General features: G+C 40.6%; 1 protein-coding gene across 5 annotated transcripts in view; it reads left to right on the plus strand.

Moving 5' to 3' along the window:
* The window catches only part of LOC133646480 (rho guanine nucleotide exchange factor TIAM2-like), a 229,218-nt gene that overhangs the window by 110,474 nt on the left and 91,260 nt on the right, over positions 1–27,484 (plus strand). For 4 of the 5 annotated variants that reach the window (XM_062041868.1, XM_062041870.1, XM_062041869.1 and 1 more), the window contains exons 6-10: positions 1,779–2,003; positions 8,196–8,381; positions 8,581–8,718; positions 11,891–11,947; positions 27,095–27,271. In XM_062041868.1, the coding sequence (XP_061897852.1) occupies positions 1,779–2,003; positions 8,196–8,381; positions 8,581–8,718; positions 11,891–11,947; positions 27,095–27,271 (783 nt within the window). The remainder of the gene's footprint in view (positions 1–1,778; positions 2,004–8,195; positions 8,382–8,580; positions 8,719–11,890; positions 11,948–27,094; positions 27,272–27,484) is intronic. The other variant, XM_062041873.1, reaches the window with a different exon arrangement.

A 27,484-nucleotide genomic window follows, 5' to 3' on the forward strand; every position in this document is an offset into this window, starting at 1 on the left:
GACAGACTTAACAGTCCAGTTGTGATCGATTGAATGCTCTGAGTATAAAAGGAATGAATGTCTTAGAAAGGCAGAAGCATGCCAGTAGTCAATGGGCCCTCAGACAACACGGCATCCCTTTTTAGCATGATTGTGTCATTAACATTACTAAATGGGCTTTGCAATACTTCCAAAAAATACTGTCAGTGAACACAATCAGCAGTGCCATCCACATATACCAACTGAAGCTATATCATGAAGAATATATTATATCATATTTAAACATTATCTAGAAGTGATGTTGTGTTCTGTTGGCCAAGACTCATTTGAAATGGACAGTTTCAAAGTGGAACATGTTCTATGGTCAGACAAGTCCAAATTTGACTTTGCTCGGTAATCACTAAGCCTGTGTCCTCCAATCTCAAGAGGGGGGAGACCTTCCAGTCTGTTATCAGTTCAAAAGATAGCATCCCTGATGGTATGATGGCGCAGAAGTGCAAACGGTATGGGCAGCTTGCATGTTTTGGAAGGAACTCGGAATGTTGAAAGTTACAGTATATTGAGGTTTTAGAGCAACATACGCTCCCACACAAACAACGTCTGCTTTAGGGAAGGCCTGGTGTATTTCAGCAGGACTATGCAAAACAACATACTCCAGCTATTACAATAGCATGGCTAGATCAGAGAAGAGTCAGGGTGATGAATTGGCCTGCCTTCTCTTCTAAACTTTCTTCCATAGAAAGACATTTAATGCATCATGTATTACTTGATAGATGTTCTCCTCGCTAAACCTTTTACTTTTTTAGCCATATATTGCCTGGGTACCAAATATTTTGAGACCTGTAACAAGCATCACATCTGAAATTAGCTCATTTAGTCCATACAAGTGTAATTTTTATCAGTTTAACTTCTGCAGCTGAAAACCTATTTCAGGCAACAATGTTACGAAATTCCCATACCAAAACTCCAGAAACTCCTAATGTTGATGCCCAGATGTCTTCAAACTGTTTTGAAAACAATATATTTTCTGGAATTTGGGTTGTACATATCAATAGCTCCAAACCACTCAACAATATAATCTTGCCAGACTGCATTATTGGTTTCAGACCTACTGTGCGTCGTAATAAAGTGGGGCGTTAAACGACCCCAGAGGATAAAGGCACAGGCATCATGTTGAGTTTATATGTCCGTTTTTCACACGACTTGTTTTCACACAAGTTATTGTTCAACTAATTAATTTCAAAACAAGACAATAATAGAATGTAGGCTTGATTTAGGGCAGTGGTCCCCAACCAGGTACCGGTCCGCGGACCGATTGGTACCGGGCCGCACAAGAAAAAAAAAAGAAAAAAACTGTTTTTTTATTTTTTTTATTTTTATTAAATCAACACATAAAAAACACAATATATACATTATATATCAATATAGATCAATACAGTCTGCAGGGATACAGTCCGTAAGCACACATGATTGTATTTCTTTATGAACCCCCCCCCCCCCCGACCCCCTGGTCCGTGGGACAAGTTTTCAAGCGTTGACCGGTCCGCAACTACAAAAAGGTTGGGGACCACTGATTTACGGGAAGTTCATAGCCACTGCTTTTAAAAAAATTGTTTTTATTATAGATTAATTAAGAGTGCATGCATTGATTCAGCACAGTTTGTCATCCATCGAATGTTCTTATTGTGATGGATGGCAATGAAATCATTTCAGATTTATTAGGATCAATCTTGTATTAAGCAAGGATTATGGTTTTGCCAAATGATCAAACTGAGTTAATGTTAACCTCCCCCATGCAGGCCACCAACCTGACTGACCTAGAGAACTGGGTGACAGCCATCCACTCAGCCAGTGCCTCGTTGCTGGCCAAGCGCCAGGGAAAGGAGGATACAGTCCGTCTGCTACGGAGCCAGGTCCGTGGCCTGTTGCAGAAGATTGATATGGATGGGAAAATGAAGAAAATGGCTGAGCTTCAGCTGATTGTCGTCAATGACCCCAAAAACCGCAAGGCCATTGAAAATCAGGTAAGCCGATGACTTATTGATCTTTTGATATTTGTAGAATTGATTTCTAAGAAGGGGTAACATTTATTAATTTTAGACTCCTGGTGTGTGTATGTATGTTGGTTTTTCACCAGCCACAGGATGTGCTTTGCCTTATCATACTGAATTTTATTAATGTGGTTACAACCCTGCATTTTAATTTTTGTGGGATAAATGGCTTATATGCATCAATCCCCAAATGCTTCACAAGGGGCCCACAGGAACATCCTTCCAGATTAGGATTCCAGATGTTTCCTTGTAATGGGCTCTTAACGTGTATTACTACTATACACCTCCTTCTCCTCTTCATAGCCAGGGGGAGGATCCCAGGCACCGAGGACTGTGCTACAGCCTACACGATTTTATATAGGTAAAAGACAGTGAAACTCTAAACAATTACCTCATTTGATGTTTGTACATTGGTGGCAGACAACACATTGTTGCTTATGAGGATGGATAACTCATCCAAACATTCTGTTAGCTCTTGTAGCCTAAGAATTACAAAATATTTATCTTGTTTGGCGGCGTTTGGCGTTGCTCTGTTGAATTGGAGTGGTGGGCCGTGGTTGGTGGCCACACGTTGATGTGATTGTGAAGGCCGGCTGGTGTTGGCCTGCTGGCTGGTTTGGGTGCTGGCATGTGGGCAAGATGCGTTGGCGTCTTTCCCCGTTGGGAGGCGTCGTTCCTCTTATCGCCCGAATGCAGCTGAGATAGGCTCCAGCACCCTCCGCCACGCCCAAAATGGACAAGCGGTAGAAAAGGGATGGATGGTGATGGAGGCTTTGTTCCCCAGTCGAGACTCTTGTGAACGCATTGGGGGGGGCGGACTGACGGGGTGGGGAACCCTCAGGTATACGTTGCAGGGGTGAAGAGTGGAATGGCTGATGGAGTTGTTGTGGGGTGGTCACGGCCACATTGTTGTTTCTGTGTTGTGTGGTGTACTCAGGGTAGTTGTGCACGCATTGGGGTCTTTTCGCCGGGCTGTTTTTTATTTTTTGTTAGGTGACTGGGTTGAGTGAGTGTGCTTTCTTGGCAGCGGGGACATTGGGTGTTTTTCTGGCCTGGTGCGGGGGGCACCGCAGCCTTTTGGTGTGAGTGCTGTTGCACGGTTAATTGGGCGGTGTTGTGTTTGGATTGGGGAGTGAAGTTTCTTGGCGGGAGGTGGAGTTAATGTCTCTTGTTTGCATGTTGGCGTTTGGCCTGGCTAGAGAACTTGCGATGCTTGGTCTCCATGGTTTTGTCGGTGTGTGGTTTTTGGTCTGAGTTTTTCGCTCGTTTTGATTTGCTGTGGTGATGCTGGCCTCAGGTGTTTTGCAGCGGTTGTTATTGCTGTTGGTTGTTTGTCGTGGGGGCACCCGTGGCTGCTGGGTGCAGAGGGTGGCCCCTGGCTGACTTCCCGTTCGACTGCAGGGAGTGTCTGGGCCACTCGGGTGGGGTGTCCGTCTTTCTGCCTGCGTGGGATGTGGTCTTTTGCTGGCTTAGGGGCTGGTTGTCTCCTGCTTCTCCCGTGCCTTGTCCTTGGCCGGGCGCATCTGTCTACGGCCTGCCCTAGGCCTGCCCGGAGGCACCGTGGGCCCGGTCTTAGAGGTCCTGTCGCTGGCCGGCTTGCTTGCGTGGGGCCGGTGGTCCCTTGTTTCCTGCTCACTGATCTGGGTGGCTGGGTCATACTTTGGCTCTTGCAAATACTGGGAGACAAAAATGTTGTACATGCAAACATACACACATACAGACGTATAACCATACATACATACACACACACACACACGGTACATACACCCATACACACATTCACTGTACAAACATACATACATATACACATGCACATATACAGTAAATACGTCTACTTACACATTTAATCACGTTTCATCAAACATTTATTAACGTTGTTCCCCTCCCCCCACCCCCGGGGGAAACTTGGTGGGAACAGGGCAACCTGCTAAAGCTTAGACTATTTTTACAATAACAATCTATAAAATTAATATAGTCTGCTCCTCTTTAATACCCCCTCTTTATCTGCTTTCTTTTGTAATTCAAGTATTCATTCCATTTATGTATTGTTGCATTTGAAAGGATTTAATGTTGATAATAGAGGTAATTATTATTAATATTCCGAAAGGGACAAGCGGTAAAAATGGATAGATGGGCATTATCAATAGTGTTATTTCTATTGGTATTTTTATTGCTCCATTTGTAGTGCAATAACGTTCATTGTCATTTCTGTGTTATTACTTAGTATCTACTTCATTAACTGGTTCTTTTTTATAATGTTAGTATCATATTCGTATACATTGTATTTGCTGATGTTCTGTTGTTGTTGTTTTTTGTTGTTGTTGTCTTATCCCCCTTGTGTCCCCGCAAATTCCCCCCCTGTTTTATTTTTCTTCTTTCTATCCCCTCCTGCTCCGGTCCGGCTGTGCCAAACTCTAAATACATCCATTTAAGAAAGTAAAATACAAATAAGGCAGCAAGAGAAGTATCCCACCCTTCTTGTTTGTAAAGCAATTCTTTACAGCAGATATGGGCATCTTTCTACATCAACAATATAATTTGCCTGAGTGGCTGGACAGGACATTTAAATAAATAAAATACAATCTTGTTTGTCCACTCAAGCATTCATTTTTTAAAACCTTGTTAAATTTATGTAGTTAATAATCTCCTCCAGTCAGTCTTCTCAGTAAAGAATATGTCATTGTGATTGTGTGCTCATATGTTTCTGATTAGCCTGTGTACCAGCTCAGTGTAGGTTTAGAGACAGATGGGGTTTGGAGTCAATGATAGGGTCAGAGGGGTAAGGTACTCTGATGCGGGCGCCCAGAGGCCGATTATCGATTTAAGGTTCTTTTGGCGGTATCCAGAACTAACAGGGCACAACTTTGATATACCCTTCCACCCCCAATCATGTCTGTCGAAACCTTTGCCAACAGTCTTCTTTTGAAGTTTGCCTTTTGTCCTTGTCTGTTTCGCTCTCGCTCTCGTTCTGTCACTCTCACTCACTCACTTACTCACATTAGGATCTTGTTGCATTGAAACGGTTAACTTGAATTAGGTATTTAATATTAATTCTGGGGTCAGATGTCAAAATCACGAATATGACATGATGGGATCATTCTCTCTTGTGTTGTTCTTGCACCCATGTTATTTGAGCACCTGACTAATTCTGCATCAGCATCCTGTGCCCCAAATCTGCTCATTATACCCAATTTTATGCACAGGGCTATATTTGCAGTTTAACAGTATCAACACAATATTTAAAAAATATATACTGCTCATTTAAATATTTTGGTTTTTGCCAACAAACACGTATTTCCTGAATTTGTAAGCCTTAACAAAACTACAAAAAATTATTGACATACCAACAGTTGAAGTCCATGGTCTTTAAAAAGTCAGCAACAATTGTTGCTACATTACCCTCTACATAATCTCAGATCCATATCTGACCAATTTAAGTCTATGAGCACCAACTGATGAAGCCTACTCGGATGAGAGGTGAAGCGTCTTCCAAGACAAACCAAAGAGTCCAGTTGTGATCGATTGAATGCCCTGAGATTACAATGACCTGGATGAATGAGAACATTCATAGACATACCCTCTACATATTGAAGAGGGCCAAAGTTTTAAGACCCCAAGGGCTCAGGAGCCGGACGTACACTCTCTTATTATGCTTACTTCAAACAGCATGCCAGAAACATTGAAATGCTGTCTTTTCAACAAAGCTGTTTTTGTATGACAGCAAATGATTATATTTATAACAGCAAGTGTTATAAATATATTTTTCCAGTCACTAGATTTCACATAAATGTATACTAAAATAAGGTGCATCATTATTCCAAAAGACTGTTTGGTTTGTCTTAGAAGACAAGTAGGCTTCTAAGTAGGATTCTAAGTCTTCTGAGACAAACCAAAGAGTTATCTGTTGCACTGGTGAATGGGTCCTTTTTGCTTGCAGCAACATTTTGGGAATATCAAACTAATAAATTAGGTAGAAATATTACCCTTCTGTTTGTGCAAAACAATTGACATTTTTTAGGTTACTGTGGCACTGGGTGATGACTCAAAAAGTCAAAAGTGTGGGAAATTGAAGTAGGCTGTTGTTGAAATCAGATGAGGTTTTCAATTATATCAACAACTGTGATATTGTTCCCTTGTAGACTAAGAATAAGAGTGTTCAGATGATAAAACACAATATGTTGCTCAAAAAGCACATTTTAGACTCAAATCCCTCATCAATCATCTGCAATAGAAACCCATCTATCCATCCATTTTCTACCGCTTGTCCCTTTCGGGGGTGCGAGGGGTGCTGGAGCCTATCTCAGACCAATTGGCCTTTTTGTGTTTGCATTCAAGTAGGAAAGTGACAGTCTCCTCCTGAAGTTCACAAACTCTATTGCGAACATTACCCTTGCTCAGCCATCTGACGTCATTGTGTAACAGGAGGTTGCTGTGCTCAGCAGATATATCAGCAACTAATTTATGAAACAGTGTTGAAGACTGGAAGATTATCTGATGATATTCATAATGGTCATCACCGTGTTCATGGTATTTTTCAACTCACTACTAAGTCTTGCGTACAATACGCTCAGATGTATGATACAGTGAAGAAATTTCATATTCTGCGCCACTGTTCACAGTCACGAATACAAGCTGTTTATCCTCCCCGTCATTGATGGAGCACCACCCATAACCAGCAAGGTAACTTGGTCAAGATTAATAAGTCCATGATCTTTAAAAAAGTTAGCATTCTTTTGGAACATGATTTCCCTGGTTGTTTGACCTTCCAGTGGTAACAACCCTAAGATGTCCTCTCTAGAGCAGTCCACCGTCAAAAAAGCGCACATATAAACACCACAAAGTTGAGCTGTGTCACATTTGTTGGTAGATTCATCCACTGCAATTGACATGACATCAGCTGCCCTCAGTTTATCAAAAAGAGTTTTAAAAACATTGGTTGCCAAAGCGTCTACTCGTCTTCCAGCCGCCGTATCCAACAACAGAATTGATCTGATGGATGCCATTACCTAGTTTTTAATTTTTCATCAGATACCACCTCATCCATAGCGGCCAGTATGCATGCAGTCCTTTGTCTTGTCTGCGTCAGTGAATGTTTTTTTTTTCTCCAAACATCAATGCTATCCGGAGCGAAGCTGTGGTTGTCATTTGCTGTAAAGAACAGGCCAGGGACAAGATAGTCCTGCTTCGCTCGTACTTGTCTTGCAACGTTTGTAATTTTCTTATGCGTGTATCCAAACGGGAGATGGACTGCATCAAATTTGGGATGTTTGGTGACAAAGTGCCTACGCAAGGTATATTCTTTCGAGACTGAGTTTACTTCATTACAAAGTAAACACATCGGCTTTCCCACTGTTTTTTCAATATATCTATATTTATGTCAAAAGAGTTGACTATCGTTCAGATAAAATGTGCTAAATACATTTCATAAGCGATTTTTTAAAATACTGTAGATTCCAGTCCACCCTCATGAGAATCATTGAGCCAGTGTCACAAACTTCAGGCTTATTACGAGGCCACCTGCGTAGTGTCTGTGTCTACATAGTCCTATTCTTGTACTGGCTAGTCTTATGGCAATTTTTGCAGTCCCTGGTTCATAAAACTTCATATTTCCCATGTCCCACCGAGGTATATTTCTGGTTTTAAAGAATGCCATGAGAGTAAAAGTGCCCTAATGGGACACCGCCAAGGGCTCCATTATTGTAAATGAACTCACAGTGCAGCTGAGACCTATTAAAAGTCAGTTGTTGTAGTCAGGATTGTTTCGCCAGAGTGTTCTCGTTAAAACTAGTCTCTAGCCAACCAAACGGGCACTTCTCTGAGCTTCTTTAGGGCAACGAGGAATGGAGGAAGCAACTGTAAATAGTTGGGGTTAACGGCTGGTCTGTGTAACATCACCATTACTCTGACTTGCATTAAAATGAGCATTTATTGCCAACGCCCTCACTTCTCTGTTAGATATCATCCCTCCAATTTATGCCCTCCGCCTCCACCAACAGCTGCAAGTAATCACAGCTTCATGTACTTTGCTGACCCTTACTCCCTCTCTGTCGCTCTCTTTTCTTTATTTCTCCTTCTGTCCTCAACTCCCCCTTATCCACTCCAATTCACCATTCAACACCTGAAGTTTACCAAACTAACTAACATATTTCATTCTCACCCCTTTAGATGCAGCAATGGGAGCAGAACCTAGAGAGGTTTCATTTAGATCTCTTTAGGATGCGCTGCTACCTGGCCAGTCTTCAGGGTGGAGAGTTACCAAACCCAAAGAGCCTGCTGGCAATTGCTAGCCGTCCCACCAAAAACATCCTGGGCCGCCTGGGGATCTTATCTGTCTCATCTTTCCACGCACTGGTGAGACACAGGGAAGGACTTATGTTTAGATCCTCTTGGCATTCCTTTGATTTGAATTTACCTCTGCTGTCCTGTCTAGCACAAGTTTTAGAAATATTTGTTTATTATGTAAAACGTCTTTGCAAATGTGCTGTTGTTTGTGATGTATTGTAAAAGTTGAGGTGATTGATTATAGTCATAACAGAGATCTTTTGTCCAGGTTTGTTCCAGAGACGAGGCTACACTGCGGAGGCGCTCTTTGTCACGAACGTTCAGAAAGCACAAGCGTAGCCTTTTCTCCTCCCTCAAAGGCCTTGACAACTTGACCAAAAAGGGCAAAAGGGTTTCTGCATCACAGGTAGGATTAAACTCAAAATTCAAAACATTAGAGACACGTGCATTGGATCAAAATCTTGAACATAAACTCAAGAGTTGGCTAAAGCAACATGTTTTTGTTCTTGGAAGATCAGCCGCAAAATCCCAAATCGGCCTTCAAAATGATCAAAGTTAAAGAAAGATATAAAGTATAAATTCATTATAATTTTTTTAGTGTGTGAACAAATTGTAAGTGTCACAATTAATGGCTTAGACTGTTTAACATACTAATTTTCTTATTTTAGTTTTCTTTTAAAGATGATAAACAACCCTAAATTGTGTGTTTCATTTATAATGCAGGTACCTGTAGATTCAAAATGCAGCGCAAATGCTGTTTCCCTGTGGCCAAAATCACTGCAGCTGTCGCGACTTTAAATTAAAGTAGTACTCAAGAAATTGTGTGTGACAGGATCAGAGCTAGATGACAGTCTGTAAGCAGCTATGCTAATTGGTGGAAAAGGATGACCCAAAACACAAACCTTATGTCAGGATCGATGCCTTCATGCTTTGTGCAGATGCACACTTTACCTTGGAATCTCCATTAAAGCCCACGGTAATAAAAGTCTTGGGTGGGCTAGATTAGCAAGGCTTTTATACAGCTGTGGCAGGTAACCAACCACACATTTCATTTATAGTGCCCTTGTCAAATTCATCAGCTTTTTCCCACAATATCAAGGTGCATGTTTGTACAGTATGTGAACATTTGCTCTCTAGATGTCCAGCCAGCACAGGGAAAACATTTCTTTTGATAGAACACCTCTTAATTGCCAAGCAGTTTTCCAACATATGGTGTGTGCCTCCAAAAAATCTATCTTGCGAGTTTTGATATGGAAAAAACAATAGGTGTTTTATTTACAGTCATGCTCCACTCGATAATCACTTCCCTCAAATGAGATTCTAATTGGAAGCACATAATCTCATCCTTCAGCCTCCTTACCATTAACAAAAACACAGGGGCGCATTCTTAAACCAGTCCCCAGGGTGCGATTTTAAGACTTGTCAGGTTTGCATTTAAAGATTAAAGATTAAAGATTAAAGTACCAATGATTGTCACACACACACTAGATGTGGTGAAATTTGTCCTCTGCATTTGTCCCATCCCCTTGGGGAGCAGTGGGCAGCAGACCACACTTGTTATTTATTGATACAAGGATAACCCACCAAGTGTATATATGTGCACTGTAAGGGGACCTATTTAAAGAAATGCTACAGGAAACAACCGCTTTCTTGTCTTTTATGGACCTCTGCTCATTAGTTGTAAGTTTATAGAAAACGAGTAGTGAAGTTTGGTCTGGAGTGTACCGTCATTATGCTATGAGGTCATCTGGGTTTCTTGAGTTAAGTGTCAAGTAAGTTCTTCATTAGGTAAACTATTGCCTCCTAAGTTATGACTGCTACAAAACATCCCCACTTTGCTCTGCCATTATCTAACTACCTGTTCTGTGTAGCATTGGTATTAAAGTGTTAACGCCTGTCTGTTAGTTGCAAGACATTTGTGTAAGTTGTTACTTTTCCCGTGGAGCTCCAGCCGGCTTCTCGAATAAGGCTCAGTTAGCATGGTGCAGTGCAGGAGGCTGAGGTGGCACTGCAGCACAAACATCAATTATGAACAGCCATATGTGGTGGATGGCATACCTGATTCTTGCATGGGCCCCACAGACACCAGCAGATGGTTGCTGTAAAAGAAGCTAAATATTAGATGGCCATGCATTCATTTTTTTCTAAAAAGGTCCACATTTTTAAGACCGCTTTTTTGGAGCAGGTGGTTTTCCTGGATCAGTTTTATACATGCTGGGAGTTCTCAACTGTTTTCTTATCTGCTCTTAATTGTAGGGGATCCACTTACTGTTTTATCTTAGATGATCTCATCAGTGGTCTTAGCTACGGTACGTTTGAAGGATTTGGACAGATATACTGTGAGAGAAACCAAATAAACCTACAGTTTATCCCCTTCATATATTTTGTGCTTTCAAATTCAACTACATTTGACTTGTTTTCTGTGCTGGTTGTCCCTCATTCTTGATTTTCTTTCTGCAATTTCACTCTTGGTTGTCCTATTTCTACAAATTTTTCCTCCAGCCTGCTTCTTCTTAGAGCATAAACATCAGAATGGTAGCTTGCAGCCTTTCTCCCACAGCTTCTAGCCTGACTCATCTTTGTTGACTATCTCCATTTAACCCTGCACTTAACAATCTTGTCCCAGAGTCATGCTCTCTGCCCGTCTACACATCCCTCTTGTATCTCCCTAATCCCCTTTAGCAGAGCTATATGTATATAGTATGACGCTGGCTGGCACTCGACTGTGGGAAGTAGGCCAAAACAGTCTAAGGATTTGTGGAAGCGTTGGTAATACCTTCTAAAATTAGTCAGTTTACAGAGGAGCAGTACTGTTTACTTCCACTTAATTGATGTACTCCTCTTGGGACGAGATAGTTACTGTAGCATTATCAGGGGTCAGATGAGGGTTCTTACAACTATCTGCAACATTAGTTAGCTACATTGTCAGAAACAACAGAGAAAATCAAGTCCATTTCTGTCCCTCAAGGTCCATTCTACACTAATGCACTACATTTGTGCTGCCCATTGGACCACAACATGCCTGTGTGTAACTTTTCCAGGGCTTCTAATGTACAGACAATGCAAAACCTTATTTCAGGATCTACGATGTGTACAAGCAGTTATACTCCTAAATGTATATTATTAAACGTATTTATGAGGATGGTTGTAAAAAAAATAAATAAAAAATTGTGATCAGATTCAATATTTCCAGAGGGCAATATTGTAAAATTAAAGTTTTGTTTCCAATATAAGTAGATGATATGTGATTCTTCCCCACAAATGATACTCAAGACATCTCTGCAGGATGATGAGCGAGCAGTTAGAACAAAATAACTTGGCTTTTGTGTGCGCTCTGTCAGGGAGTTTGAATCACCTGCACTCGCTGGCTCACTCAACAATCTAAAGTCAGTTTAGAATGCATTAGAATGCAGCTATGGTAATTTTTCTGCCCTTTCTTCACAGCATTGCACACACCACAAATAGTAGAACTGTTTGAGTATAACAATGTATTGCTGAACTAGCCAGGCACATAATTGCTCATGACTCGGTGCCTCTCTGCTGTCTCTACTCTTTAACGACCTGTTTCTTGATCTCAGATCTTTGAGAGCGATGCCGGAGGTCAAGCGCATGTTGTACTTCCCAAGAACACAGAGGTGAGTCATTACCTTCACCTCCCTTTGTCCAGTATGGTTTGTGGAGATTACATTTACAATTTTAAACCTCCATTGCCCTCATGCCATATCCGTCCCACTGAACCGTTTTATGTACTCACTGAGTACATAAAACGGTTCAGTTGAGGCGTACCTCTTGCGGCCTAGTCACGGTTTTGAAGGTGACCAGAGTGCCATATCTGCCATTTGTTTACAACTGAATGGAATGATTACGCGGGGGAATCTGACTATTTTGGACTAGTAGGAGTCGATCCTCAGCGATTGTTCTGCCACACAATACTTCAATGCTTACGAGGGGAATTTTCACTTCAACGACTGTCTTTGGCTTTGATAGTTAGGGTTGCTTGTTTGCATTAAAACAGTTGTTTTTCTCACTACGATAGGGCAAAACCATCCTTGCCCAGGCACACCCTCCTGGTTTTCGGAGTATAAATATTTGGAGCTTTAGGGGTCTTAAAAAGTCTTAAATCCAACTATTTGAATTTAGGGCCTTAACATGTCTAAAATTCTCATGTAAGGTCTTAAATTCGATTTTTAAAGATCTTAAAAATCTATTAACTTTACTTTTATTTAAAATATGCATAAACTTCAGTTTTGCTTTTAAATGTTTTGATAATTTCGGATGCTATAACGTAACTACAAAGCAGAACTAAAGTAGGCTACCTTATGCTGTCCGGTGAGAATTTATCGAGCACCACCATTATCAGGCCAGGCCTAACCATTGGTTAATTAAAGGCCTACTGAAAGCCACTACTACCGACCACGCAGTCTGATAGTTTATATATCAATGATGAAATCTTAACATTGCAACACATGCCAATACGGCCGGGTTAACTTATAAAGTGACATTTTAAAATTCCCGGGAAATATCCGGCTGAAACATCGCGGTATGATGACGTATGCGCGTGACGAAGTCCGAGTAACGGAAGTTATGGTACCCCGTAGAATCCTATACAAAAAGCTCTGTTTTCATTTCATAATTCCACAGTATTCTGGACATCTTTTGCAATTTTTTTAATGAACAATGAAGGCTGCAAAGAAGACAGTTGTAGGTGGGATCAGTGTATTAGCAGCGGACTACAGCAACACAACCAGGAGGACTTTGTTGGAGCGCTAGCCGCGCTAGCCGCCGACCTCACCTTGACTTCCTACGTCTTCGGGCCGCCAAACGCATCGGGTGAAGTCCTTCGTCCTTCTGCCGATCGCTGGAACGCAGGTGAGCACGGGTGTTGATGAGCAAATGAGGGCTGGCTGGCGTAGGTGGAGAGCTAATGTTTTTAGCATAGCTCTGTGCAGTCCGGTTGCTAAGTTAGCTTCAATGGCGTCGTTAGCACAGCATTGTTAACCTTCGCCAGCCTGGAAAGCATTAACCGTGTATTTACATGTCCACGGTTTAATAGTATTGTTGATTTTCTATCTATACTTCCAGTCAGGGGTTTATTTCTTTTGTTTCTATATGCAGTTAAAGCAAGATGCTATCACGTTAGCTCGTAGCTAAAGCATTTCGCCGATGTGTTGTCGTGGAGATAAAAGGCACTGAATGTCCATTTCGCATTCTCGACTCTCATTTTCAAGAGGATATAGTATCCGAGGTGGTTTAAAATACAAATCTGTGATCTACAATAGAAAAAGGAGAGTGTGGAATCCAATGAGCCAGCTTGTACCTAAGTTACGGTCAGAGCGAAAAAACAGACGTCCATCGCTGCCTCTCAAGTCATTCACTGTAACGTTCCTCATCTACGAATATTTCATCCTCGCTCAAATTAATGGGGTAATCATCACTTTCTCGGTCCGAATCTCTCTCGCTCCATTGTAAACAACGGGGAATTGTGAGGAATCCTAGCTCCTGTGACGTCACGCTACTTCCGGTACAGGCAAGGCTTTTTTTTTATCAGCGAGCAAAAGTTGCGAACTTTATCGTCGATTTTCTCTACTAAATCCTTTCAGCAAAAATATGGCAATATCGCGAAATGATCAAGTATGACACATAGAATGGATCTGCTATTCCCGTTTAAATAAAAAAAATCATTTCAGTAGGCCTTTAAAGGACAACTGCACTATCGTTCACAATCATTATTGAATACGAGATATTATGTATGGTTTTTTTTTTAATGCATTCTAACTCGTAAATAAATGCAAGCAAAAGTGGGCTTACAAAGGAGCCGATGGGTGTTCCTCTGTTTTGCCCATAAAGCCCTCTAAATAGCAATCCAAAAAACTGCCAACAATACTCCATTTACATTTTGTGACTTCAAAATTAACCAGCTATTAGTGATATTATTTTAGCGCTAACGCAGAAAAACTATTTATAGCGACACCGTGAGCATAGAGAGCTAACTAGCTTGTGTGATTATGTTGATATCATCGGCTGGTGAGCTGCTTTGTCGCCTCGGTGCTCGGGAAAGTTTATTTAAGATCATAAATAATGCCTCTTAGCTATCGAATTGAAATGGGTCTTAAATTGTATTCATTATCAATCAATCAATCAATGTTTATTTATATAGCCCTAAGGTCTTAAAGAGGCTTAAAAAGTCTTAAATTTGACTTGTTGAAACCTGCAGAAACCCTGTATTAAGAAATGTAAATGTTCTTAATTGGCATGTACTTTTTAAGCTTTGTCTGTTAAGAAGACAAGTTTTGCTGGTTTCTATTCTATTAAGAAAAAAATGTTGCGAGAGGGTTTCTGGGTGGTTGGTGCTAACAAAAATACAGCTCAGTCTAAAAGTTGTGGACAAATTTTAGGCAGTTCCATAGCATGCAGTGATTCATATTGCCTGTGGTGAGTGTGGCAAATGTCAAAGCCTCCCTCTATCAAAGTTCTAGAAAGAGAGCGGAAGTGGTTTGGGAAACAATACAGTCTCTCATCGGGTAAATGCTTTAATTTTGCTTCAAATGTGGGAGCTTCCCCTGGGTCGAGTGAGTCTTATCTTTTCTAGATTTAAGTCATTTGGTTGTGGCAAGTAAGATTTCACGGCGGGAGGAATGCAGGCTGGCAGTGAGGGAAAGGATAGCCCAACTCTATTGATTTTTGTTTACACGGTTTTTTTCCTGTCCTAATGACTTGGCACACATTTGAGTCATAAATCCCCTGAATGATTCTATTAAAAAGCCATTTTCCACCAATCCTGTGAGATGAAGTCAAGTGAAGGGTGTATTTGTACTTTGCTACCTCGTTTGTATTGTTGTGTGTACATTTTATGTACTCTTTCTACTTGTTGGTAGCTTGCATGACATCATCCTTTGTCCAACGTATGCAGAGCATCCATCCATCCATCCATCTATTTTCTACCACTTGTCCCCCTCTGGGTCGCGGGGGGTGCGGGAGCCTGTCCCAGCTGCATTCGGGCAGAAGGCAAGGGTATGCAGAGCAATACTGTCAAAAAACCTAAAAGTAAATTCAAAAATAAATTCACGTTATACGAAATATATAAATACACATTATAGACATAAAAATTTAAAAATCAGGTTACCTGATCCCACTACACCTGTCATCAGAAATTGAAGAAAATATGGCGGTGACTCCCGAAGAAGACAATACAACATCCGTTCTTCTGGGAAGACAAGATTTTGACAGGATGTTCTAGTTCATGCCAAAGGTTGTCGAGCCCAAGATATGACTGATAGCAATAGGAAACATAGTATTTGCGGCCTTAGATGTCGGTAAATTTTGTTTGTTGATTGAAAATGTTTTATTCATTAGCTATTCGGAAGGTAACTGTATTGTAAATACCAGGGCTGCAGGATTATGGCCAAAATATTAATCACGATTATTTTAATCAATATTGAAAATCACGATTATTCATCACTGTTAATTAAAACATATTTTATTGCACTTTCTATTTTAAACAAACAGTAAACATGGCTTTCATTTCAAAATGAAACTATAAACAATTAGTAGATAATAAAATAAAATGTACAAAAGACAAAGGGCTAGCTAAAATTAATATGCCATTGCAGAGTGCAATCATAAAGTGCAAACAAGTGACAAAATGTACGAAAGACACATAAAAAGGAACACATTCATGTGTCTTTTGCCAAATAAAACGTTATTACGTCCATTATTTTTGTGTGTCTTTGAGAGGTGGATGGATACGGGGTCCCTCGGTGCACGGTTGATGTTGCAGTCGTCTGTATTTTGTAGCTGTTCATAGGGACTCTCTGTTAACAACCAGCTTCAGAGCGCGGGCAAACAAAAGTGGTTAAGAAAAGAAGAAATGTGTTGTTAATGCTTAATGTGTCTTCGCAACTCAATTATTTGTTTGGATGTGCACACCAACACTGCTTTGCTTTGCAACTCGCTGTGGCATTTGTTGCTGGTTCATCGGCGCGGGAGAATATCCGCCTGAGTTAAGGTAAAATGAGCGTGAGTACCTGTGGGTAACTCTGCGGAAGGGGAGGGCACCGATGTAATAATGCATAAAAAATGTTTCTAATATTTTCAACCAAATAACCTAAATCTAGAAAATATTTTTGGCTGATCTACCTTAAACCTCTGTCGTCACTCTCTTACTTACTCTCACATGAGTCCAATGTCTATCGGTCGCGCCCTGGTGGTTGACTGACTGTTGGTTGTGAAAGTGCTCGGTTTGAAACGCAGCGAAGCCTGTTTATTAAATGTTAATACTGCCGACGATCACCCTTGTTGAATCGTAGCTGCCAAAGTCGTGATCACGATTAAAATTTGATTGATTGTGCACCCCTTGTATTATTGCAGTTTCCAAACCTTCAAAATAATGACGTGACGCTTCACGGAATCAAATGAAAACTTGCTGAGTGTAGTTTCTTTCTGGCACTTTGCTTTGGCAAGATTTGAAATTAACTACATCTTCCAAATTCCTCTGCACACTTTGGGAACAGCAATGTGGGGGCATCGAACATCGTAAAGAGGAGAAAAAGGATGCATGCAGAAGAAGCGTGCTCGTAGCAGTTGAGGATTCTTTTCTTTTATCAAACTCTGTCCATAACTATTTGAGTTATGTTGCTATCGTCTGGAGCGTTCCAAGCCAAAACAGACTCGCTCACGGTGCACTGCGTCAAAGTAAATCACCTGCTGGGAGCGCGCACACTGCACACCGAAGGTACTTGATAAACCGTCACTCGGAAAAAATATTTGTTTCCCATCCATCCATCTTCTTCCGCTTATCCTAGGTCGGGTCGCGGGGGCAGCAGCCTAAGCAGGGAAGCCCAGACTTCCCTCTCCCCAGCCACTTCGTCCAGCTCTTCCCGGGGGATCCTGAGGCGTTCCCAGGCCAGCTGGGAGACATAGTCTTCCCAACGTGTCCTGGGTCTTCCCCGTGGCCTCCTACCGGTCGGACGTGCCCTAAACACCTCCCTAGGGAGGCGTTCGGGTGGCATCCTGACCAGATGCCCGAACCACCTCATATGGCTCCTCTCTTTATCGACATTTGTAGCCAGCAAAGCTAAATATAAATTTATGAGGTATTTACATTATTAAAAGTTAAAATTTAAGTTAACCTTTCTGAGAAACTTCATTTTCCAAACTGATATACAAATATCCACTGCAAAGGTCATTGCATCTCAGAAAATAAAAACTGAACGTTATTGTTTTGCACTTGTTACACTGGATGTTTAAATTGTCACTTTAAAGACACTCAGCTGTAAGTTTTTCTTAAATATCTGCTTGAAACAGTGTATGTTCTCACCGGAGGTGTGGACTCGAGTCACATGACTTGGACTCTAGTCAGAATCGAGTCATGAATTTGATGACTTTAGACTCGACTTGACAAAATGTAAAGAGACTTGCAACTCGACTTGGACTTTAACATCAATGACTTGTGACTTCACTTGGACTTGAGCCTTTTGACTTGACATGACTTGCTACTTTCCCCAAAACCCAAAGCTTAAAAAGTTATTTGGGAGCGCTCTGTATTTTTCATTTTCTTCATCTGTGTCTATCAGCGTGTTGTTCCTGTCAGCGTGTGTGCTCTCAGTACAATAGCCAATCAAATTAGATCTACGTTTTCATCACACAGCATTCATCCAATCAAATTGCAGGAGAACCAATGAAGAAGAGTTGTCAAACAACGCGCCAGTGAGAAACAATTATGCCAAAGTTGGTTTCGTTCGGGTATAAAAACTACGACTTGGTCAACAAAAAACAAATTGCCGTATGCAAATCACGCAGTTCGAATATTACAGACGGAGACGCAACAACTTCCAACTTCGTTCGACAAAGTAACGTGACTTTTATTTGCTGTGAAGTTAAATCAGTGAGGCTGCAAACTCACTGCTAACGTTATAACCATAGACATCTTATAAGTAGACGCAGCATCGAGCGCTACTGCCTACTGGCGAAGACGAGACGCGGGGCCGCCATCTTGGAGTGGTGATCCGCTCCACTCAGTGCAATTCATTTGGCAGGAGCAATGAACTGTCAGCGCATTTAATTCATCTTACCTCACTGAATACCACTGATTTTCACGCGCTTTTTTGTCATACATGTAGCTATGATAACGGACACATGTTTTGGCGTGTTTTATTATTCCTAGTTTGCTTAACAGTAATATAATATTCTTATACGCTATAAGTGACCAGACGTCAGAGATCAAAACTGGGCATATAATCCCAGAGAAGGGGGAAAAAACGGTCAGCTATTTTTAAGTTGAAGAAACAATATGATTAGGTTATATATACATGCGTATATCCTACATAAACAATGTATGAATACATTAGATATCTATATATCTTAGGGACCTATAGACTGTATCTCTGTTGCTGCAGCAGCAGAGAGTTTATTCTGTCTTGACACTTTGTATTGATATTTTGTATTACATTCTTCCCTTAAATGATAATGTTTACAGTGATTGTTATATATGTATTTTTTAAGTATGTCGCTTTGGATAAAAGCATCTGCCAAATACTTAAACATATATAAACACCTGAAAGTCTTTATATCAGCTAAAACCACCAATATGTTTCACTGGATTCAGAATAAAACCAAATGCTGTCTTACCCAACAATGTTAGTATTTGAATATTGTTACTTGAAGACTTATTCCTGGTTACAATTATACTGTTAAGAAAGTATTGTCTTATATTTTGCCTAAAATGAGAATGCATCATAATCAGTGGCGGCTGGTGAATTTAGTTTTAGGTGGGGCTGAAAGTTTGTAAACCAAACCCCTGTAGGGGCGTCATCCTCCCCCAGAAGATTTATTTGTGATTTTCACATACAAATATTGAAGATATTTGCTCCTTCTCAACTCTGTGGTAATATTATTTTCATAAAATACAACCAATAGTATGTTAATGTTAAATCTTACTTGTGAAAAGTAATCCCCCGATTCCTATTTTCAACAGTCCGCTCATTTGAGTAGGAAAACGTTGAACACCATCTTTGTTTTCTACCTGTCAACTGTCAGTTTAGGCTGCTCGCCGGCTCCTCATCACCACTTCAAGATGGCGGCCAAATTGCTCGCGTCACAGCAACCAATGCTGCATCTCTTTATAAGATGTCTATGGTTATAACGTCATTGCAAACATGGCAATATGTTGCGTCCACTGCAGTTCGCTACCTTATTCATACTTTTTGTCAAGTGATTTTTTTTAAGCAGGGTTGCATGAGGTATCTAAACATAACGTTACGTTAGTCAATGTATCACACAGTAACATAACGTTAGACGGCGGTCAGCAGCCCCGCGTATTTTAGCCACCTACAAAAAGACAAACATAGTCAAATAAAGGTCAGTTAAAATGTATACTATATTAAGAATATGTGTACATATTGCATAGGACCCTGACATCTAAAAAGTACAACTCTGTTCAATGTTTTGTTCATGTATTTGTTATGTTTTTCATGTGTACACACACATAAACACACAATACAGTATGATATGAGATCAATGAGATAAGGTAAGAACAGGATAGAAACTGCTGTGGAACTAGTTACAATGCAATATGCCATGGAAATACAATGTTAACACTTTTGTACAAATAAGTACAGTTGCACTTGTTTTTTCAAATGTGTTTATTCTGTAAAGGAATGAGTTAAATGTTTAAAATGACCTGTTAATAGTGCTATTATGAAGTGCAATGTCAGCACTATTTTTTACCCTGCAATTTCAAATGCACTTGTTTTAATAAATAAATACAGCGTTTTAAAAGCATACACAATCTGTGTAAATATATTAATCTGTGGTTAAAAGGACTTGAAAGGACTCGAAACTCAAAATGCAGGACTTGGGACTTGACTTGAGACTTTCCAGTCTTGACTTTGGACTTGACTCGGGACTTGCCTGTCTTGACTCGGGACTTGAATCGAGACTTGAGGGCAAAGACTTGAGACTTACTTGTGACTTGCAAAGCAATGACTTGGTCCCACCTCTGGTTCTCACACAATTATTTGCGCTTAGAAATACATGTTTGTAGTAATAAATATGATTAGAACATTTGAGCATTATGTTTGTGTTCAATTACAGTAAGTGTGTTTATCATAAACATTCCTGCCACTTCATTTTACACACTATGGCATTTTTAAGTCTTTTTTTGGACATATACTACAATAATATTGTACCGTGGCCTTAATACGGTGATAGTATCATACCGTCAGTTTTGATACCTTTACATTCCTATAAGCTATAGTTATTGAAATATGACATATCCCTAACTGTTATTTATACCACCGTTGGTGCACAAAGATTATTAGATCTATGGCTGACAGTGTTGTCACACTGTGTGAATATTATTCTCTCTCCTGATTCCTTAATCTTCGGGATGGGCGATATGGCCTCAAATCTGAATTGCAATATATTTATTCCAGCTTCCTGCTATAACGATATATATAACAATATAGCATTTTGTATGTAAATGATAATAGAACCATTCCAAAACGGGTTACCAAGGCTCCTAATTTAGCTGCTGATGTATGCGGTAACATATTGCAACATTCCAAGGTGTATTTTTTTATCGAAGCTATTATTAATCTACTTGGTAATTCACTGTTAATAGTTTTTTACTTTCTGTTGTAACATGGTTCTATCTAAACTTCTGTTAAATTTTAAAAATCACTTATTCTGTTGTTTGGCTACTTTACATTATTTATAAATGGTTGATTTATATAGGCTAGTAAGGTAAAGTTTTGTACCTGACAAGTTTCGGCTATCTTGCTTCTGCAGCTTTCCTCAGAGGTGTCACGTGATGTTAGTGTGACGTCATCTGTGACGTGTTATATGGATTGTTCCATCCCACCTGAGGTGGTGGGATGGCGGTGTCCCCTGGTGTGTCGTCCGGACGTCCACCAAACGGCCGGGGGCGGCCCTGCAGGACTGTGTCCCAGGTGTGGGATAGTTGGTAGGCTCCCTCGTCCCTGTTGACAGTCTTTGTCAGGTACAAAACTTTACCTTACTAGCCTATATAAATCAACCATTTATAAATACACATCAGTAGGCTAAATGAATCTCTTCAACATACTTTACATTATTTTTGGGCGATACTTCAAATTTGTGTATTGATCAAGGGGCAGTATTGGTCATACCAATGCTGATACAGTACTTAAACTGTTTAAGATCAATGAATGATTACATTTATGATTGCACCTATAAGCACACAAAAACACAGGATGGCGGTAAAAAATATAAATTAAATATTTAAATGTGTTTCTCTGTTTGGTTACTGCTGTTACCACTAACTGCACTTTTTTTTAAACTTTTTCCTTTCATTCACAGTATATATTATATATTATGTGAGACAATAACACATATGTTTTTTTTTGTGTATGCATTCTACTGTCACTTGTAAATAATTGCTAGCAAAAGTCAGCTAACAATGGAGGTAATGGGATTCGCTCTGCATTTAAGTCAGAATGTAAACAGCTGTTAGCATATCTTCCTACAATGTGTAGTGTAGCATGTTAAGCTATTCGTCGCCCTCCATGAATGATACTTGTAAGACACAGTTTATTTGCCGCCACGGATCGAGGATTGCAGATTTGAATGCAGCTCTGCACTGTGAAAGGATGTTAGCCTCTAGCTCGCTAGCAAGAATGCTAGTGTGCAGTGCATTGAAGTCACTTTTGTTTGCTCGTCGCTGTCAAATTAGCGGGACACAGATAGAATGTCATCAACATGCATTATCACGATATAACGATAGTATTAAAAGCTCTATTGTCGGCCAAATCCATATTGTTTATCGTCTATACCGCCCAACCCCAATTGATTTATTTGCCAATTTCCTCTACTTAGCTCGTTACCCTCTGCTGTAACGTAGTTCCAGTTACACTTCTGTTAAAGTGTACAAAGCATTTATTTTCTAGTTTACCGACTTCACATTCAAAGCTAGATTAGTGTCACAGCTAGCTTAGCTTGTGTCCTCTCCTCCTCCCTCTGTGTGTCTGCACTAAATCTGCATTTTACAACTGCCTATATATTACTTGAAAGGCCTACTGAAATGATTTTTTTTTATTTAAACGGGGATAGCAGATCCATTCTGTGTCATACCTGATCATTTCGCGATATTGCCATATTTTTGCTGAAAGGATTTAGTAGAGAACATCGACGATAAAGTTCGCAACTTTTTGGTCGCTGATAAAAAAAAAGCCTTGCCTGTACCGGAAGTAGCGTGACGTCACAAGTTGAAAGGCTCCTCACATTTCCCCATTGTTTACACCAGCAGCGAGAGCGAATCTGACCGAGAAAGCGACGATTACCCCATTAATCTGAGCTAGGTTGAAAGATTTGTGGATGAGTAACGTGAGAGTGAAGGACTAGAGTGCAGTGCAGGACGCATCTTGTTTCGCTCTGACCGTAATTTAGGTGCAATCTGGCTCATTGGATTCCACACTCCCTCCTTTTTTTATTGTGGATCACGGATTTGTATTTTAAACCACCTCGGATACTTTATCCTCTTGAAAATGAGAGTCGAGAACGCGAAATGGACATTCACAGTGACTTTTATCTCCACGACAATACATCGGCGAAGCACGTTAGCTACGGAGCTAACGTGATAGCATCGGGCTTAACTGCAGATAGAAACAAAAGAAATAAACCCCTGACTGGAAGGATAGACAGAAGATCAACAATACTATTAAACCATGGACATGTAAATACACGGTTAATGCTTTCCAGCTTGTCGAAGCTTAACAATGCTGTTGCTAACGACGCCATTGAAGCTAACTTAACAACGGGACCTCACAGAGCTATGCTAAAAACATTAGCTATCCACCTACGCCAGCCAGCCCTCATCTGCTCATCAAAACCCGTGCTCGCCTGCGTTCCAGCGATCGACGGAAGGACGAAGGACTTCACCCGATCATCCGTGCGGTCGGCGGCTAGCACCGGATAGCGCGTCTGCTATCCAAGTCAAAGTCCTCCTGGTTGTGTCGCTACAACCGATCCCACCTACAACTTTCTTCTTTGCAGTCTTCATTGTTCATTAAACAAATTGCAAAAGATTCACCAACACAGATGTCCAGAATACTGTGGAATTTTCAGATGAAAACAGAGCTTTTTGTATTGGATTCAATGGTGTCCGAATACTTCCGTTTAACTATTGACGTCACGCGCATACGTCATCATACATAGACGTTTTCAACCGTAAGTTTAGCGGGAAATTTAAAATTGCACTTTATAAGTTAACCCGGCCGTATTGGCATGTGTTGCAATGTTAAGATTTCATCATTGATATATAAACTATCAGACTGCGTGGTCAGTAGTAGTGGGTTTCAGTAGGCCTTTAACATACAGTCGTGGTCAATAGTTGACTTACACTTGTAAAGAACATAATGTCATGGCTGTCTTGAGTTTCCAATAATTTCTACAATTCTTATTTTTTTGTGATAGAGTGATTGGAGCACATATTTGTTGGTCACAAAAAACAGTCATGCAGTTTGGTTCTTTTATGAATTTATTATGGGTGTGACCTAATCTGCTGGGTCAAAAGTATACATACAGTAATGTTGATATTTGGTTACATGTCCCTTGGCAAGTTTCACTGCAATAAGGCGCTTTTGGTAGCCATCCACAAGCTTCTGGTTGAATTTTTGACCATTCCTCTTGACAAAATTGGTGCAGTTCAGCTAAGTTTGTTGGTTTTCTGACATGGACTCGTTTCTTCAGCATTGTCCACACGTTTAAGGCCGAACTTTGGGAAGGCCGTTCTAAAACCTTAATTCTAGCCTGATTTAGCCATTCCTTTACCACTTTTGAAGTGTGTTTGGGGTCATTGACCTGTTGGAACACCTAACTGCGCCCAAGACCCAACCACCGGGCTGATGATTTTAGGTTGTCCTGAAGAATTTGGAGGTAAACCTCCTTTTTCATTGTCCCATTTACTCTCTGTAAAGCACCAGTTCCATTGGCAGCAAAACAGGCCCAGACCATAATACTAGAACCACCATGCTTGACGGTAGGTGTGGTGTTACTGGGATTAAAGGCCTCACCTTTTCTTCTCCAAACATATTGCTGGGTATTGTGGCCAAAAAGCTAAATTTTTGTGTCATCTGACATCACATGGATAAGGATAAGACCTTCTGGAGACGGTATAGCTCGGTTGGTAGAGCGGCCGTGCCAGCAACTTGAGGGTTGCAGGTTCGATCCCCGCTTCCGCCATCCTAGTCACTGCCGTTGTGTCCTTGGGCAAGACACTTTACCCACCTGCTCCCAGTGCCACCCACACTGGTTTAAATGTAACTTAGATATTGGGTTTCACAATGTAAAGCGCTTTGAGTCACTTGAGAAAAAACGCTATATAAATGTAATTCACTTCACTTCACTTCTGGAGGAAAGTTCTGTGGTCAAATGAAACAAAAATTGTGGTAAAGGAATGGCTAAATCAGGCTAGAATTAAGGTTTTTGAATGGCCTTCCCAAAGTCCTAAATTAAACATGTGGACAATGCTGAAGAAACAAGTCCATGTCAGAAAACCAACACATTTAGCTGAACTGCACCAACTTTGTCAAGAGGAGTGGTCAAAAATTCAACCAGAAGCTTGTGGATGGCTACCAAAAGCGCCTTATTGCAGTGAAACTTGCCAAGGGACATGTAACCAAATATATGTATGCATATACTGTATGTATACTTTTGACCCAGCAGATTTGGTCACATTTTCAGTAAACCCACAATAAATTCATAAAACAACCAAACTTCATGAATGTTTTTTGTGACAAACAAGTATGTGCTCCAATCACTCTATCACAAAAAAATAAGAGTTGTAGAAATTATTGGAAACTCAAGACCGCCATGACATTATGTTCTTTACAAGTGTATGTAAACTTTTGACCACAACTGTACATAAACGATGTTTTGACATTTGTCCATCAATTCAAAATCCTCCTCGTTCCAATCATCATGCATCGAATAATCGATCATTTTCCCCACCTCTATCTGGCCCCATTTATAATTTGTTTCCCAGTGTAGATCATTTTGACTGTAAGAAAAAATAATAATTAATAAATTATAGGAATTTTTTTTTATCCATGTTGGACAGACACTCATTCTGCCTATTGCTACTGATGGTTACGTCCTCCATCCAGTGGGCACTTTGCCCTTATGGACTACATCACTGTCTCAGAGTGTAAAGAAGTACATTGTGTGGACCTTTAAGGAAACTAAGAGTAATGCTGCTTTAATAGACGTAATAGAGGAAAATTGTCTGAAATTGTTCACACTGTTTATTCTCTAAAGTCAACCTATCTATTTTAGTCCAGGCTCAAGTATTTGTGTTCTTTGGTTGCTAAGTGGCGCAGAAAGGTGGTATTTATCCAGTTGCCACCGTCTGTCAGTTCCTTCTCATTTTTGTTTTTAGAAAGTGTTCCGCTTTTGAGAGGAAAAACTGAACTTTCCTTTTGAATGCAAACATAAGTAGCGTACACTGGCACACCAAAGAGGGTACTTTTCGTGTCAATGTTGAAGCTTTTGCCTTCCCAGCAGCCCTGCTACTTGCTCATTGGTAGGTCGACCAGGCAACCGTTGGCCGATTGTAACCCTCTGTGACCATCAATGGGTGTACAGTGTTAAGTCAGCTGCTGCTAAGGTCAGTAGAGGCAACCAAATCTTAAGTTTCCAGTCACGCCATTATGCGGGGACACAAATGGGGTGGTTATATAACCAGTGGCTGTGTTGCCTTGTTTTTGCATAACCGGTGAGTGAGCACTAACCTCACATCCCTACATGGATTGGTAAAGGTGAGTCTTTAAGTAGCACCTTGTATTTATCAATCACTACTCACTAAGGAAACATTTTGGGCAGAAATCTGCTGTCATAAGGATCGGGAAGGGCTAGTGTGTTCCCATGTTTATCTCAGCTGGAACTATTTATAGTGTATAGCATGTTATTTGGCTTTTTGTTTGGGTGGGTGAGGGTCTTAGTCCACGTTTTCTGAAACACATCACCTGCCGATCAACTCCAAAAGCCTTAGACACACACACACTGTCACACACTACTCAAACGTTGGTGTGGGCCCGGTTCATTCCAGTTGCTAAGGCATTTAGTGTTCTTGTCTAAACCACAGCTTCGTGTCATCTTTTTCCAGAGTGCTGAATCACTACACTGCCTCATTCAATGAGGTTTGGTTCACTGTTTCCTCCAAATCCAGTACCTTAACAATTGTGGTCACACGCTGTAATTTGGTGTCTGCCACAGACCCAGAATGCCTCAGTGGCGCTTTTCCTTCTAGAGACATAAAGTCTAAGGCATAACCCTGCCTCTTCGCTGCCTAGGAGGCAAATATGAGGGCTAAAAGGCTCTGCTTTAATACCCATCTGAAACTTCATTATTTATGCTGCCCCCCCTTCCAAAAAAATCTGTTTCAACATTTTAAGAGTTACCTAAGACATCACTTTAACTCATATAATTTAATTGTTATTGTGTTGTGTGTTAAAAAATATATTTTGCTGCCACTACTTGTCATTTGACCCTCATCATTGTTCTTGTGAACATGGTCACGACAAAGCGTGACTGTCTATATCAGATAACTTTCTGAAAGGCTGCACATGTTGGCTGAAATGTTTGATGCACAGCTGAGCTATTCAACAAATGGAGCTGCATTGATCTGTGCTGTTCCCGCTCCTCTTTCAAAACCTTGTTTACTTGCCTTTACTTCTTTTTTTGCCTTTAACCCTGCGTTATCTTACTCTGATCATCTCTTTTTCTTCTTGTCTGTTCCCATCACTCTACAGAAGATGGACATGCTCACTAATATCCACTCCATGTTGCCCCTTGAGGGCGGAGTGTGGGATAGTATCAGTTGTGGTACAGACGTGGTAACCTGTGTCCACATGCCAGATGGCTTGACAACCCGAGTTAATGTTGGAAGGGAGCAGACAGCTGCGGACGTCCTCTCAGAGGCCTCCAAGGTGAGGGTGATTACAGCGAGAGAGCAAAACGCCTGATGGTTGTAGCAAATTTGTGAAGCTATAACATTTGCATATACATAATTTCATAATTTAAATAATATTCCTAAAAAAATAGCATTGTCAAATTACTTTTTGAATTGGCATTGCTAGAGCCAATGCTCACAAAAGACGTACTTAAAGGCCTACTGAAACCCACTACTACCGACCACGCAG

The sequence above is a fragment of the Entelurus aequoreus genome, linkage group LG03, assembly GCF_033978785.1.
Source record: "Entelurus aequoreus isolate RoL-2023_Sb linkage group LG03, RoL_Eaeq_v1.1, whole genome shotgun sequence".
Classification (NCBI taxonomy): Eukaryota; Metazoa; Chordata; class Actinopteri; order Syngnathiformes; family Syngnathidae; genus Entelurus; species Entelurus aequoreus.